The sequence below is a fragment of the Semicossyphus pulcher genome, unplaced genomic scaffold (assembly GCF_022749685.1).
Source record: "Semicossyphus pulcher isolate SPU_LCO1_2020_fin unplaced genomic scaffold, fSemPul1.0.p SCAF_10, whole genome shotgun sequence".
NCBI lineage: Eukaryota > Metazoa > Chordata > Actinopteri > Labriformes > Labridae > Semicossyphus > Semicossyphus pulcher.
In genome coordinates this window covers 7,174,720-7,190,888 of record NW_027211604.1, presented here as the reverse complement: position 1 = coordinate 7,190,888, position 16,169 = coordinate 7,174,720, and the positions used below count along the sequence as shown (strand labels likewise).

The 16,169-nt window shown below is 40.0% G+C and overlaps 2 protein-coding genes across 2 annotated transcripts; one reads left to right on the top strand and one right to left on the bottom strand.

The window, feature by feature from the left end:
- The first annotated feature begins 254 nt into the window (after positions 1-254).
- Positions 255-8,840, top strand: npm1a (nucleophosmin 1a). Its single transcript, XM_069670676.1, has 11 exons — positions 255-394; positions 1,745-1,830; positions 3,413-3,532; positions 3,660-3,753; positions 3,898-4,013; positions 4,100-4,164; positions 5,508-5,568; positions 5,654-5,734; positions 5,919-6,029; positions 6,109-6,183; positions 7,675-8,840. The coding sequence occupies exons 1-11, from the start codon at positions 346-348 to the stop codon at positions 7,723-7,725; spliced, it is 909 nt and encodes a 302-aa protein (XP_069526777.1). The 5' UTR covers positions 255-345; the 3' UTR covers positions 7,726-8,840.
- A 2,727-nt stretch (positions 8,841-11,567) lies between these two features.
- On the bottom strand, positions 11,568-15,534 carry LOC138603326 (claudin-7-A-like). Its single transcript, XM_069675038.1, has 4 exons — positions 15,078-15,534; positions 13,037-13,201; positions 12,848-12,932; positions 11,568-12,591 (listed from the first exon to the last, which is right to left on the bottom strand). Exons 1-4 carry the CDS (start codon positions 15,298-15,300, stop codon positions 12,441-12,443), a joined length of 624 nt encoding a protein of 207 aa, XP_069531139.1. The 5' UTR covers positions 15,301-15,534; the 3' UTR covers positions 11,568-12,440.
- Positions 15,535-16,169: the final 635 nt, after the last annotated feature.

Here is a 16,169-nt window from a genome sequence, read left to right as displayed (position 1 = left end):
AGTTTATTTTTTAAATTCGTCCTTGGGGCCAAATTTGTTTAAAAATGTAAGAAGTACATTTTAAATACTGTTGAAGCAGCCACTGTTTAAGGAAATAGGAAAACACCAGTATAACAAGTGATTATACGACCGAAACTAAATGACGAGACCTGTACTGGGTACCCTACATACTGTCGTACAGTAGGTGGCGCTGTGACTAACTGTTGCTCTAAATCCAGCACGTAGAAGCGGAGAAGAAGAGAGCAGCCGCCTGAGTACCACGTTAGTCAGTGGTTACTAGTAGGACTTCAGTTAGTCTTCCGCCGCAGACAAGTTGCAGGTTGTCAGCGTTTTAATCTCACAAAAATGAACGGTTTAGACGAGGAACCAATGGCACCACAGACCTTTCTTTACGGTGAGATAATTCTGCATTTCCTGTGTGACTTCAATGTGTTTAACGTTGCACGTCCTCATGTTAGACTGCTGATATCAGAGGAAACTTGAAATTAGCTGCTTAACTTAGCTGAATTTGACTTGTAATGTAACCATAACTTTGTTTTTTCATGTGTAGTCATTTCAAGTGTGATCTGTTGCCTTATTAATCGTTAAATAATGTGTCAGAGGGTTGACGGAGTCCTGGTTAAAAGCGCGGCTTTAGAGCAGACTGAGCTGCACACGTGTTTGATATCAACATGGCGGCGCCCATATTTTATGAACAATGTTAATATTTAAACACTTCCCCTCCATTTGTAGTTTAACTGTCATATTATTTTTCATATAAATCTCATTTTGATTAACTGAACACTTTCAGCTCATAACTGACCTGACTGGTTTTAGCTTGTCAGAAAGACGCATGTCAACGTGGTTTCAAACACATGCGGACCCCCTCTCTCTGTCCCGTCACCTGGTTTAACCTTTCCTCATGAGATGGAAACTCACCTCATATGTGACCTATATTTATAAAGCGGGAAGAAAACACACGAAAGACAATATTAAGAGTTTATTCAGACTATGTGGATATAAGTAAATGTTTATTATCTTCATCTGTGGTGTTTAAAAGAAAGTTATCCCGTTAGTTACGCTGCAAAGAATAGCCTAATGTTATTGTTTTACTATGAGAATTAAAAGGCGGAAATAAATTCTATTAATGACTCTTATTTTTAGACGTCGAGTAGTTATTTATTTTTGATTTAACCAGGAAAAAGCTCTTGAGGTTAAAAATATCTATAACGAGAGTGTCCTGGCAAAGACAGGCAGCAGCACATTAACAAAGTTACCGACTAACGGGGAGCAGCCATACACACAGACATACCACAGAATACATGTCTATAATACAATAAAAGACATCTTTAAGTTTGAGTATGGGATTCACAGCAAAGTGTACATCACCTTTCTTTCAGTAGAAATTACTGAAAACTATGTTCATAACGTCCTAATAAGTACGGTAACATGAAATTCAAAGTGTTTGCTAGGAGACTCCACAGATGCCCTGTAGTTGTGTAGATGAATATGCAATGCATAGGTGATTATTATACAGTTATTCTCCCACACGAGGGGTTCCCCTGAGCCAAGGCCATGTGGAAATACTCATATCAGTAGTCTGTATGGCTCCCTCTTCTGTGCATGTGAAATATTGCAACATATTGCCGAACCTTTTTTTTTTTAAGCAAACAACTAACCTATTAAAGGTACACATTTTGTAAATAGTTCCTGTTGGAGCACTTTTCATAAATTGTTGGTTTGTTATTCGACATGTTTTCATCAGGGTGCGTCCTGGAAGCTGGAAAGGAGGTGGTGTTCAATCCTGAGGATGAGGATGATACCTTTGAGCATCAGCTAGATCTGAGGATGGTGAGTTACCTGAGATATAACACATTCAAAGGGGGCTTGCAAATTAATTTTAACTTGTTCCTACATAAAAGATATTCCTCCTTTTTTGATTCTGTTTACCGCTGTTTGTGAACTGTAACATGTTTGAATGTTAGACAAATGGGGGCACTTTAGTGCAGCAGTTAAAAGAATGGCCGCGTATTGCATGGCTATCTCATCCGCTTGGTGCAGAGATTGACCGATAATTAAATAAAAAGCTTGAAGTGTTAAGTTGCTCGTGGCTTGGTATTTGATAAGTGTTTATATGAGCAGCCTCAGAGGAATGGCTCTCCAATAAGCATTTGGAGAATATGGTCCCTTGTAGTACTGAACAAAAATGTTCGATTATACCTTCTAAAAAACACACAGGTTCGAACTTTTCGAATATCTATTTTTGCGCAATATGTCCACAAGAGGACATACCAATACAACAAGAGACACACTTGCGTTCAAAGATATATTTATTTAAGAATAAACATGCCTTCTAAAAGAGCAACATGGGCTTCCTACACCTTGCAAAATAAACAAATAATATAATTAGGTTACGGTACAACACAAATTCAGTGCTCCAAGCAAGCTGTGCTGTGACGGCTAGGCTATAATTATTTAAACATAAACATACGTCTACCTGTCTGTTATACTGGGGGTGAGAATCTCTCTCTCTCTCTCTCTCTCTCTCTCTCTCTCTCTCTCTCTCTCTCTCTCTCTCTCTCTCTCTCTCTCTCTCTCTCTCTCGGCCGGGCTGGGATTTGAATTCTCCGCCATCATTACTTTTCAGCTAGACTAAAATAAATTATTAACATGTAAAGTGGCGTTGTGTGCATTCAAAGATGCTCCTTAACTAAGAGTGCGCAAGAGCTTGTGAGACAGCCGCTGCAGTGCTGATATTTTCACATCAGATATTAATTTTTAATAATCTAATATCCTTTTTTACTACAATTCTGTTATATATTTGAATTTAGAATATTTGTTGACAGCCCCAGTCCCTTGTGTCTCGGTGTGGCATAAGGTAACAAATACACAGCATGGAAACAAATTCTTATGTGTTGAAATAGATTTTTATTATTGAAAAAATGTTTTTTTGTGGCTTATTTTTTATGGCAAAGAGTCATACTGCACTAAACAGAACATGTGTTCATTTATATTCTCTGTAGTCAAAGAGCTCACAATTAAATGATTAAATCAAATATCACCTCAGGTCATAAATGTTGTCAAACAAGTAGAAACAGTAAAAATAAGAAGTGGGTTGTTTCACTTTTCTGTCCGACAGGGACTGAAACGGGACATAAGCTAAGCATACCTCCCAGCATCATGTGCACAATACATGCTACCATGCTAAGATATCCCATAGTTATAAAACCCTCATACAGAGTGCTCATTTTTAGATAATGAAAAGGAGATGGATTTAACAGTAGTTTATCACAGAATTCTGTTATCTTCAAACCTCATACAAACTGAACCAAGCAGTCGTGCAGAGTTTGTTTGAACAGAACCAAACTGGCCTGAAGTGAAAGAACCCCACAGGTTAGCACATTACAGCTGACTGTCTCCTCCCGCTCTCCAGGCCTGTGTGGACCCCAGCACTAAAGATGAACTTCACATGGTGGAGGTGGAAGGACAGGACACAGAGGGGCAGAAAATCAAGGCAGCACTCGTTTCACTGAAGCCCTCTACCCTGCCAAGTGTAAGACAACTTTTTTTTTTTAATGTACAGAAACATTGTCTGTTAAATATTTTAGTACTGGTGTAAAGTGAACCTTTTAAGACGACCTTCTGGCTGTAAATGATGGATGCTGATGTGTTTGTTGCAGGTATGTCTTGGCGGATTCACCATCACACCTCCAGCAGTTTTCCGTCTGAAGGCAGGTGCTGGTCCAATCCACCTCAGCGGACAACACCTCGTCAGTGAGTTACCCGGACATTTAAACTGATCCTAAGAAGCAGCTCTGTGTTCAATTATTGTGGTGGATTGCTGTAGTTTAATATCTTGAATTGAATGGTTTATATAGGTTGTAAATCTAGCATAACATTACTAAATTGTTCCTAAAGTGATGGAGGCCGATCAGTCCTTTGACGAAGAGGACGATGAGGATGAGGAAGAAGAGGAGGAAGACGTCAGAACATCAAAGAAGAGACCCGCTGCCTCCCCTGCCCTCAAGTCTCAGGTTAGTTACCCCCTCCCTCCTCTGGTTGTTCATGTTTCCACATTTCAGTGACGATAACCCGCTTTTGTTTTTTTACTTTTGTACAGAAAAAAATGAAAATGGACTTGGATGAGGATGACGACGACGATGATGATGAAGATATGGATGATGAGTGAGTGTCGCGATATACACATTCACACACACAGAAACTCAAATACATGGGTCCAAAATGTTGTTTTTTTTCTACACTTGGACTTGGACTTGGCACAGCTTCCCTGCTAGGCCTGGCCGGTATCCATTTTTTCACACCATCATACCTTCTGTCCATAATACCGGGTTATAAGGAATATGAGCGGCTGCTTGGAGGGGGAAGTCCCTGTTACACATGCATGACGTGGTTATGCAGTTACTTGGACGTGTCATGCAACACAACACAGGATTATATGACATGTTAACATAAATTAAACGACTTGCAGATCTCAAAGACGCACGCAGACACGCGAAAATAACGGATTAATTGGTCGCTGATCTCTTTTCTCTCCGGGTCACTGCGCTTGCCAGTTTCAAATTTCCAGGGCGCGACCCCGCTGTAACTCTCCGGACCCATCCTCCGATTGCAAAGTAGCCCATCATTTATTGAGGTCATCAGCTGACGGCATAATACACAGCATGCTGGTCATAATAAGTGTTGCTTAAACCTGTATTATTTGTTACAGTTGCGCCATCTTTCTCCGCTCTGTCTTTCATCCGTTTCCCCAGCAGTAGCCTGACCTCTGCTGGCGCATGCTGTGCATTACAACATGTCACCTCTACATAATATCTGCATCAGTTTGATAGAAAAATGAGGGCTGGATTTTTGACGGGATTTTTAAATACATAAAGACATCTGCACAACTAAGGGGGATTCACTCTTATCAGCTGGGTCAAAGTGAAATGATGTCATTCAGTCATGTTTGTCATTAAAGGTGTTCATAAACAGCCACTTTACTTGAGGCAGTGAGGATATTTCTGGGTAGAAGCTGTTGGTGCTTTTTCTTCATCTGGTTTTGTGTCTCTGGTGGAAATACTGTTGTGTGTGATTTCTAGGTGTACATATAGATCCTTTTCTCTTCATGGAAATGGCTTGGCTTGTGTTTACCTCAGTTTTACTGCTACCTGAGAAATGCTTAAGCCGCCTTGTTGCACTGAGACAGTGTTTCAGCACTCAGGCGAACACTTGATCTGACATCATGACAGACAACGGGGAATATTTGTTTCGATTTAAACCTTTTATCACAGTAATGTGAAACATATAACTCTAAATACATTTTGATTTAGCTGATCATTAAACTGTTGACATTGCACATAAAGATGATCTTGATCATGATGCGTGTGAGTGTTTAAACATATGATGGAACAGAGTCGGACAAACCGTCTACAAACCTTTTTAATAGATTGTATATAGATTTACAACGTTCACTTTTTATCTGCTTGTTGCGTTTTGACTCTTAATCTTGATTGGCGTTTGTTTCTCAGGGATGATGATGATGAAGATGATGATGAAGAAGAGAGCGAGGAGGAGGAGTCACCTGTTAAGGTAAGCACCTGGTCAAACGGTTTCGCTCAGCTCCAGCTTGCAGTCTTTTTTTTTAATCTAACAGAGGCATGTATTTTTTTGACAGGCCAAGCCTACCCCATCCAAACAAAAGTCCCCTGCTCAGAATGGAAAGAGCGCTAAGCCCGGCACTCCGGCCAAAAAACAGGTAACAGGTGGTTTTCATTTCTGCAGCGTTTTAAGTCCACAGATGTGCTGTGGACTTAACCAATGATTGTAGAGCGTATATCGATAAGCCTTCTAAGCTTCTCTTATCCAAATTCCTTAGTGTGAAAGACCCAAAAAAAACATGGTCTCTGTTGCCTAATATCTGACCTACATGTTGTTCACAGGAAAAGACTCCTAAAGGTAAGGGTGAGAAGTCTCCTAAAACCCCACCAACACCCAAAACAATCCTCACAGTTCCTGAGATGAAAGCAAAGATGATGGAAGCTGTTAAGAAGGTTGGTGCCTTTCCTCTAAATTAAAAGGTTCGACATGACGGCAGGAAAACTAAAACCTGTTATTGTTTCCTTTTTACAGGGAGTCACATTACCTAAAATCCAGCCCAAGTTTGAGAACTTTGTGAAGAACAGTTACAAAGTCACAGAAGTCAAGGTACAGTACGACATCACACTGCCTGCTAATATTTCACAGACACGTTGTTGTTCATTTTGAGTCTAAAAGGTTTTGTACATTTGGAAAAGAGAGTCTAAATATAATCTGACATCTTAAAATTACACTTTGACCTTTGCACAGACTTTCTTAGCTAGTGTAATCTGTCCTAAACTGTCCTACATTATGGTGCTGTATAATTATGGTCTGTATTAAAACATACATCTTTAATCTTTCACCAAAGTGTGACAGGAAATGAGCATCTTTCAAAAGAGAATTTGGATGGTCTACATTTTTATCTTCAAATACAAAGTAGTGAAATACTTGTCTGTAGGAGAGGTGCTTTCATTTTGGTGCTCGACCTTCATCAGGCGAACAGTTGGTGGCCATCATCACTTGTAATTCAGCCTTCGGGATCTTCATTGTCCCCTTAACAACGAAGGTCCCATTTACTTGAGTTTAGGAATTTATTATGAATAATTTCTTTAACTTTGTTTGCTTAAGATATGTTAACTCCCAGTCAGGAAGCTGATGTTGGTGATTTATTAATTTGTTTTAAGTTATTTATGAAGATCAGGCATGTTGATTGGCTTCAAGATTGCGGACACAACCTACTTAAAGTTGTAATCTCGAGGATCTCTGTTCGTTCTCTTTGGCGACAGCTTTAACTCTTGATTTTCCTCGCTGATGGTCACTTTCCTTTTTAAACAGTTTGCCTTCATCTGAGCGTCGAGTTTGTTTCTTTTTCTTTAGATTTTCACTTATTTTTGAAGTTGTATCTGTAGTCATCGATCTTTTCTTTGTTTGTTCAGCCATAGTCGATTACTGTTGACTCGTAACACTTGCACAGACCGGAAAAGCAGCCGCTTAGCTCCGCCTACCCTCTCTGGCAGACCAACCACTGCTGGCTGATGGAAAACGCGTCACTAACTGGGCGCCGCTTGAGAGGTTTTTTTTCTGCAAATGTCACTTTCATCAGTGGGCCATAGGCTCAATCACCATTGTGTTACCTCATTCAGCGATAGAAAGTGACTTAACAGACATTTAAACAAAAACATTTGAGATTATTACTTTGATGGCCAACAAACTGTTTACCTGATGAAGGTCGAGCGCCGAAACGTTGCAAGCCAATAAATGTATTGGAAATTAGACATTGTGCAGGAGTTTAATTGCATATCTTTAAATAGAAAAAGTAGACATAATGCTCTAAGCCTTAGTTGCCTTAAACCCATTTTATGAACCTACCACAAGGGAGATCAAAAGTTGAGATGTGTTGGCCTTTCAAGGTGTTCTTAGACGGCTAGTAGTAGTTGTGTTACAACAAAGCTAACGGCAAAAGCAGTTAAATATTCAGGGCAGTACATAAAAAATGTCAAACTAAATGAAGTTAACTGGATTTGTTTCTCCCTTTCGTACTGTATAAGGCTTTTTATTTGTCTCTATCCCTGCCATGTGCTTGTGCCACCATGTTAACCAACAATTTTGTTTCTCTAGGACATTGCTGACCTGTGGAAGTGGAGGCAGACGGTGAAAGATGCTAAATAACAGTCTCAGTAGTTTTATTATCTCCTTTTTATGACTTGTTTGTTCCGGTTGCACCTCTCAAACCCTCTGAAGCTCCACTCTGTGCCTCACGCTCTCACTGATTCTGTACCTGCCCTCCTGTAAGAAGAGACTAGAGAGATGTGGGAGGCGACAGCACGGTGTGGTGTTGTCTTTCCTCCATCGCCCTCTCATTCGGGCAGAAAAATTACTTGTTGAATATACTTACAAATTTGCATTTTTGTAAATGTGTAAATAAAATTCTCGCTAGATTGTTGGCACCTGAGCATGGAGGGAAACTTCATGTGTGTTTTTATATATATTTACAGAGAGGTGTGATTTGGCCTCATGCAGGAACAATAAAGATCCACATCATTACATGCGAACTAGACTAGCAACAAAGCAGCTTAAGAAACATCAGCCTAAATCCATTTTCAACAACCAGCAAAGCATACGTTATCATCACAACACTGATTTGCCTAGAACCGTCATGAACTTAAAAACTTTGCACTTTCTGAGATGTTTTGAATGTTGATGCTGCTGCGAGATTCTTCTAATAACTTTGTTAGTTTCTGTTTGAAACATCGTATCAGAATTCAAATCATTTTCTGTTTTACCGTCCAGAATGGATCCACTGAAGTAACGAGTTAAAGAGCCCTTTGCATTTCAGCTGTGTAAGTGGCAGCAGTGGATATCAATCTGTTAGCCTTGTTTCCGAAGTGTTAAGTACTTATAATGCGAGTGACTCGATGCATGAAGAGTACAAGAGTTGCCAACATGTTTCCAAACCAGAATCTTCAGGAGTTAAGATACCTGATCTAAAATATTCCCACTGTACTAAAGTTGAATAAAATTCTGCGCTCATTTGACCTGTTGAAATAACATTAAAAAATCTAAATGTTGATGCATGAGGCCTGTTAAAGCAGATCATTCCACGTCCTCAAGAAAGAAGTGTCTGTATGACTTTAAATGTGCTGTGGGTTTGGAAGACTTCCCCGAGACTGATTAAATAAAAACTTAAAAACGTTACATTGTTCCATTTCTCCTCAATGAGAAAAACATTTTAAGATCAATGCATTTATTTTATGTGCAGCAACTGACTTTCTATTAAAAATGTCAAGCTCAGAAAGTTGTCTCTTGTTTCTTTGAACATCCAGAGTAGAATAAGGTGTTCTTTGAGTTTGTGTTACTCAGTCGTCCCTCTCTTCAATTTGTCTTCAAGGCAAAGGGTAGAGCGTTGCAGAAAGTGCAGTTCTAGTTAAGAGTATTGTAAATAAATAGTGGGAACTATCTCATGTAAATTAACCCATCTAACATAATTACATGTTTTTTCTGAATCATATTTCAGCCTCGTTGCCCTCCTCATATTTGCAATATTGTCTTTCGCAGGCTTGTAGGTACTAGTTTAATATTTAATGTTGAATGTAGGCTTGTGCATATTAGTTTAATTTTTAATGTTTAGTGTTTAAGTGTACATCGAGATCAAAGTTACACCGGAGTCAAATTCCTTTTATGTGTCCATACCTGGCCAATAGAGCTGATTCTGAGTTATTGGTTAAAAGATGCGAATTACATCGTCTGATTCCACAAAACACTTCCACTTACGTTCTTTGTATTCTGTTTATCTCGCAGCTAATTTTCTGTTCTCAGTTTAACATTATATGTATAGATATACGTTAAAGATTTATGCCTTTATTTACACAGAGGACAGTGGATAAGGTTGGAGACAGGGGAAGAGAGAACGGGGTACGACACGCAGTAAAGGGCCAAGGTTGGGAGTCGAGCCTGGGGCAGCCGCATGAAGGACTATAGCCTCTGCCGCCAATTCAACCGTTGAGTTAAACCGGTGCCCTAAACGTGATACTTTATTGACACAGAATGGGAGATGTCTTCATATGTCTTTGTCATTGTTATCCGTGTGTCTATGACGTCTGTTATTCTTCAGAATACAGCAGCAATGTTTTTTTAATGTCGAAACTGCAAACTGGATAAAAATCAGGGCAATACCTGAGTTCGAGAATATCGAGATAACTGGTTTTAGTTTCAGTATCACACAAAAACTCACCTTAGGAATCATTTGTTCGACACACTAGGTGCAGGGGTGCTGTTCACTTGTTTGGATTGGTTAGTCAGTGCAGTGAGTTAGGTTTTATTTCCATTTGTTTATATAGTGGCGTTTTCAACTCTATTTAAGAGTCCTCTGTTTGTTGTATTTATTTATTGATTACATGAGCACCCACAGGTACTTTCACTTGCGCATTTTGCCTCACTTTTTGTTAGTTAACGATTTACTTCTTTTTCAATAAATAACTTTTTCTTCTACCAGAAACAGCTGGTTTTGTGTTGCTTCCCTTCTCTCTCTCCCTCACGAGCTGGGCTTAACAGCTTTGAAGCTTTGAATTTGTCGGGAAATCAAATCCTAACCTTGATTGCATTTTAGTTTTGGAGAGAGATAGGGCATATTGTTTCATTGCGACCATGGTTTATGATGTAGGCTCGAAGGCATTACATACGTTTCTAAAAGTCGTGCGCTCTCTTGCGTTTATGCGGCACAGGACAAGTCACCTGCACAGGACTGAATGTTGATGTGACGACAGTTGGCAGACGAGGTTCAGGCACATGGCAACAAGGCCACTTTAAGACCATCATTTGGTTTGTTTATACCTACAGTGGTCCAATACACGGGCACTTAAATAGACTAAGTGCATCATTTCCTGTAAGTGTGATAAAGGGGTGATGGACAGTGGTCATTCATCATCATTTAGTGATTCAGTACGAAAGAAATGTGATGCGAGGGCCTGGATTTACTGTGAAAAATGATAAGATTAGGGAGGCCAGCAGATAAATGTATGCAGGGAGGCAAAATGTTGCAATGAAAACATTCATTTTGAATGCCAGCGAAGGAGAGGAGGCAAGGACCATGTGTGAAAGAATATTTCTTGCTTCAAACCAAATACTATAACAAAATGTTTGTTTCATTAATACATAAAGAAATCAAGCACCAATAGAGGATAGTTCCCTACTTTAAAAACATTGTGTGAGTTTTAAAGGACAGAAGCAGACTGTGGTCAGACAGTTTTGCCACTTAGGAGTGAAATCATTATCCCCATTACTTTACAGATGTGACCTGAGGGAGGGAGAGAATAATGAAGGCAGAATGAGAGCAGAAGAGAACTAGAGCAAGTCACTGCTGGGTCTGATTAATAACAAGAATCAGAGCTTGAAGGCATTTAATGACAAATTGAGGGGAGATGAGACAAGGTGTAAAGAGACAGGAGGGATAAGGTGACAGGAATGGATCACTGAGAGGAAATATCACCTTCATACATCATGTCAAATCTTATCCAAGGTACAGGCCTCAGTCAGGATGCATGATAATACTTTCACTGATACTATTATGAAGCGGTTTATATTGTCAACTACATTCATCAATACAGTGCATATTTACGCCAACTGAAAGCAGTTACCTTTAGGCACCACAAGGTGGCAATACAGCCAAAGCAACTGTCATGTTGTGAGCCATTATGCAGCAATCAACCAAAAGGAAGATGGCTCCCAGCCAGTGTGGCCCTGATGATTTCTTCTTCCTGCCAACATAGGAAAATAATCTGCAACCTGAGACTTTCATGTTTGCCCACCAACTTGTCTAGATGCCAGCGTACTGTAGGTCCGAGCTGAACTTGTACAGAATTAAATCCACACATCAGCTGTATGTTCTACAGCGTGGTTTGTGAATCTGTCTACGAGCATTTCTTTCATGTACTCGGTTCAATAATTGAGCTCTTAAAGCACTTCGAGCTGCGTTTTCCTGTCATGCAAGTTAGAATAGATCACAACAAAACAACTTTAAATGTTCCACTTTTATTTTATGTACACAACACAAACATTGAAATATCACGATTTAAAAAGTTTTTTAAAAAACTGAGAATTTGATGAGTGCAGCACTATTGTGAGTTAAAAAAAGCCCATTCACACATTACAGAACATATATAGATAACTCACAACATCAGGCTGTGCGTGGATCGGCAAAAATATTGGCAATCTGAGTTACAGAGGAATCAGTTTACTGTTATTTATAGAGTTAAAATATTACTCCGGCACTTGATTAAAATCAAATAGTCTACAGTGGTACCAAGTGATTTGTCACATTCATATAAATAAGGCACAAACACGCGGTAACTATGGCAGCAAAATGCTTCTGGAGGTGCCAGATGAACTGCATGCATTCAGCCTACACTGTAACAAATGGTGCTATAATTGTCCAATGCCATATCTGATTTTTATTCAGTGCGTTCAAACCATTTAACACACTGTACACTCCTAATGCACTGTGCACTGCAGCATTCAGGATGTGAAAGACATTCAACACACCAATTTGTATCATCTCATTGTTTCTCTTTAACTTAGTGCTTTACAGGTGTCAACTAAGTGGATAGTATACTACATAGTATACAAATCAGTAAGCACTGACTGTAGCTCCAAACAGGCCAATAAGCTTTAAGAGGTAAACAGCCGTTATTTAAAACTTTAATGCATTTGTTAAAATAATAATATTACAGTAACATCACAGGGTGGCCCTGAAGTAACTAAAATACAACATAAAAACAGAACTGATCACCTCCTGGGATACATCTTTTCAACGATCAATCTCTGAGTTGGACAAGTACGAATGTCAAAGTGTTCCTTCAGCCTCTAACACTGCTCCGGTCCGGTCCCGCTCAAACGTACTCCTTGCTGCTGGGGGGTCTGGAGATGGGGTACTTCGGTGTAGATTTGTTTCTCGGGCAGGATGCTGCCAGCATGGCGCCTCCCACTACAGACAGGAACGCTCCGGCCCAGGCGATGAAGATGGCAGAACCAAACTCATACCTGCAGAAAAACAAGGAGCAGTCAGTCAAAAGGGTGGACTAATGTAAAACAAACATACATTCATGAGCAGGAGGAGCGGCTGGACTCATGCAAATGTGTGGATACAGAAACAGGAGGAGGACGAGCTTAAAGCTGGTATCTTAAATAAACATCTAACATGTCTAGTGGCACCGAAGTCTGCTCGAGAGAATGTTCAGCTGCTCTGGTTGATAACGCAAATGTTATTCAATGTGCATAGTTTGAAGCTTGTACTTACTTGGTATTGACAGGGGTGAAAGGGTTATAGAAGGCCTGGATGATGTCATGAGCATACCACGAGCAGGCAACGATGGCACACAAAGCTGTGGGAAAGGAAAGGAAAACATCACTTAAACTGTGACACAAAATGGGAACAGGAAAAACGCACACAAAAGACAAAAAAAATCTGGTTTAAATGGCTTCTTACATCCAACCAGGATGATAATTCCACCAGCCATGGCAATCTTGGACTTGCGCGATTTGTCATCTCCGCCACAGTTGGTGCACTTCATTCCCATGCAGGCTACGCCCAGGCCGGCGATAGTTACGATAATGCTTATGATCATGAGGGCACGGGTTGCCTGGAGGGCACCTGTGAAAGAGGACAGGAGAGGGTTAATCCATCGGTTAATGTGACAAGTTATTCATGCTTATTAACAGAGGTTGAATAGGGTCAAAGGTGTGGCCATTTCACCAAATTTAAAGTTAACTTCTAGAGTGATTCATTTTATTTATTTCATAAGGTTCCACTTATTTTTTCTGTTCACAGCCCACCATTTTGAAACAAAAACTGCTCATGCACAACAGGGTGGCTTCTGTCTCTTCGCCGCTCCCTATGACAACGCTCCACAGAAACTGGCTCTAACCGGAAACCTGAAGGAGCTGAAGCGGGGGCGGGGGAGCGAGTGTGTGGGATTGTATGCATGCAAGTCAGAAACAGGTCTAACCAGGTTTCAGGTTTCATTACGGAGGAAGACACGCCCCGATTTCAGGTGCTCACAGTGTGCTATTCAGCAGGTGGACTACAAACTAATTTACAGAAAGACGCGGGGGCCTGAGTAGAATGTGAAGAATGTCAAATAAGGTGTCACAAGTTTTGGTAGAAGAAGTTCCTAAATCTTAGCTATGAGTTTGTAGGTTTTTAGCAGGTATTTCTGAATAATGAGTCTTTATTCGTGCACTTGCTCCATATCTATGCACAGCTTTAATCAAACAGTGTTTATCAAAGTTGGGTGGCGTTCATGTTTGCAGAACAAGATAAGGCACACTGTGCTGCAGATAACTTATCAAACAGTTGATAAGTGATCATAAAAAAATTAAAACAATAATAAAAAGACACTTCAGGCTTTTAAGAGGAAATGGCCGATTTGTGAGATTTTTACCTGAAAAGGTGTCGAGTTACTTGTAGCTCCAAGAGTTTTGTAGTAAACATAGTAAGTCAAGATAAACACATAGGGAGGGACCTACAGACATCACCCTCAGTGACACTAAGGCAGTTTATGCCTGAGGGCAATCAACCAGTTGTATTTAAAACATGTACAATAAAAGCACACCTATCATGCTACCATTGACCTATTTAGCTACTACTTTAAGATAACGGATAAGTCATAAAGATATAGTATGAGGTCATGTGACTTTAAAAAGCTACAGATATTCTGTGTGAATATATAAATATTTAGAGGACCAAAAAGGTAGCAACGAATAGTTGTGTGTGGATTTTACGCCCTATAGAACAAAGACAAAGCAGCTGTTTATGGGGCAGGTATTTCGACCTGTTGCCTAAACAGTGGCTCATACAGGTGTTGTTTTACCTGTAACTACCTATGCTGCGTAATGCAAGTCTTACACTATGGGGGTTTCCACACATACAGGAAGAGCTGTGCTTGAACAATGGCAGCAAAGTGATGCACAAATTAGCACATATGGAGGGGAAAGGAGGTTTCTGCACTGAGGCATGAAGCTGTGCAGTGCAGGTGAGGCCTCGCAGTGTGGTTTAAAACAAATGACTTGTTTTCTGTATGAATAAAAGGGGAGTTAATAAGTGACTAAACCGGTTAGTCCGTGCTGAAGGAATCTGGTAACAGTTAAGAGATGTAGAGGGCAGCTCAGAAGAAGAAATGTAAAAGAAAAATGGCCGAAAGAAAAAACGTTACAAGCGCATTCAACAGGTGCATGTTAATATGTTACACTATTTCTGGAGCCTAATATTTTAACGAGGCTAGACATTATAAACAGTTTTTGAAGTCAGTTACTTTAACATTAAATACAGTTTCTATAAGTTTTGTGTGATAAACTACACAGTAGGTGTTTCGACTATTAGGGTAAATATGACATTTTATGATGTTTATGATCACAAATGACTGCACATTAAATAGGCCCAACTAAAAAACATTCAAATTTGACCTTTCGCTCACAATGAGTAAGAAACTCGGTGACATATAATTTAATCCCAAATGTGTGTTACTTACCGTTGAGTTGCAGGATTGAGTCGTACACTTTGCACTGGATCTGGCCTGTGCTCTGGAAGGCGCAGGACATCCACAGTCCCTCGTACATGGCTATCGCTGTGATGATGTTGTCCCCGACATAAGCAGACATCTTCCACTGTGGCAAAATTGTGCCAATTATCAATCCAATTACACCCAGGAGGGCCAGGGCGAACCCCAAAATCTGCAGACCCGAGTTGGCCATTTCTTCTTCTTCAAAGACTGAGGGGCGAATCAACAAAGAGACGACGTCCACCTGCTGTGAAGGTACAAATCCCCCACTCCTCACTAAGACGGTTTTTACCTAAGTTTTCTAACAAAGTTAGCTCCTTTGCTAATGTCTATCGACGTATTCCTCGGCTTTCTTGAGAAAAATGCCAGAAAAAGTTTATGTTTCAATTTAAAAAGTCTCTCAGTGATTGTCGACGCACCTGTTCCTCAGCCGCACCTAAATGTGAAGTGGGAAGCGGGCGCGAGCTTTTTTAGGCGGTTTCTGTAACAGGTGGGCGGGGACGCGCACGTAGTAGTTTCGACTCATCAGACGTAGCGACAAACACCTGAAGTTTCATGATGTCAGTGTTTCCTGAAACAGACCCCAACATCGATGGACTGAAGTATAAATAGATTAGATGTATAAATATACAGATAGATACATATAGATAGACGTTGTTTTCTGTTACACAAATAAAAGTGGTCATTAAGGAAGCAGCATGAGTCATAATCCCGTGGGTCTGACCACCACCTGAGGTTTGGTAAGCAGAAAAACAGTGAGTGGTTAAACCCACAGAGCATTTTACAACACTTTCAGTTTACGTTATATTTACAGCCTAATCCATAAGAGTGGTGATTCTCAAACTGTGGTAAGTGTAACACTAGTGGTTCACAATCTTCATGTGGTGGTAATAACCTAATTTTTATATTTAATATTATAGTTATGATAGGGGTATTGTTAGTATCTGTTGTGTGTAGTTGTACTTGCAAAATTTGGTTTGGTACGTGGTGGTACATGGTCTGAAAGTTGGGGAACCTCTGCATTAATTACACATCCAATATGGCTACAATATTTAATGACAA

Excerpts from the sequence above, each read along its gene's own strand:
- LOC138603326 (XM_069675038.1), bottom strand. The coding sequence starts at position 15,300 with ATGGCCAACTCGGGTCTGCAGATTTTGGGGTTCGCCCTGGCCCTCCTG. Across the intron at positions 13,202-15,077 it reads CTCAATCCTGCAACTCAACG|GTGCCCTCCAGGCAACCCGT; the intron begins GTAAGTAACACA and ends CCTCTTTCACAG. Across the intron at positions 12,933-13,036 it reads AATTATCATCCTGGTTGGAT|CTTTGTGTGCCATCGTTGCC; the intron begins GTAAGAAGCCAT and ends CCTTTCCCACAG.
- npm1a (XM_069670676.1), top strand. The coding sequence starts at position 346 with ATGAACGGTTTAGACGAGGAACCAATGGCACCACAGACCTTTCTTTAC. Across the intron at positions 3,754-3,897 it reads CAGCGGACAACACCTCGTCA|TGATGGAGGCCGATCAGTCC; the intron begins GTGAGTTACCCG and ends TTGTTCCTAAAG. Across the intron at positions 5,569-5,653 it reads AGGAGGAGTCACCTGTTAAG|GCCAAGCCTACCCCATCCAA; the intron begins GTAAGCACCTGG and ends TTTTTTTGACAG.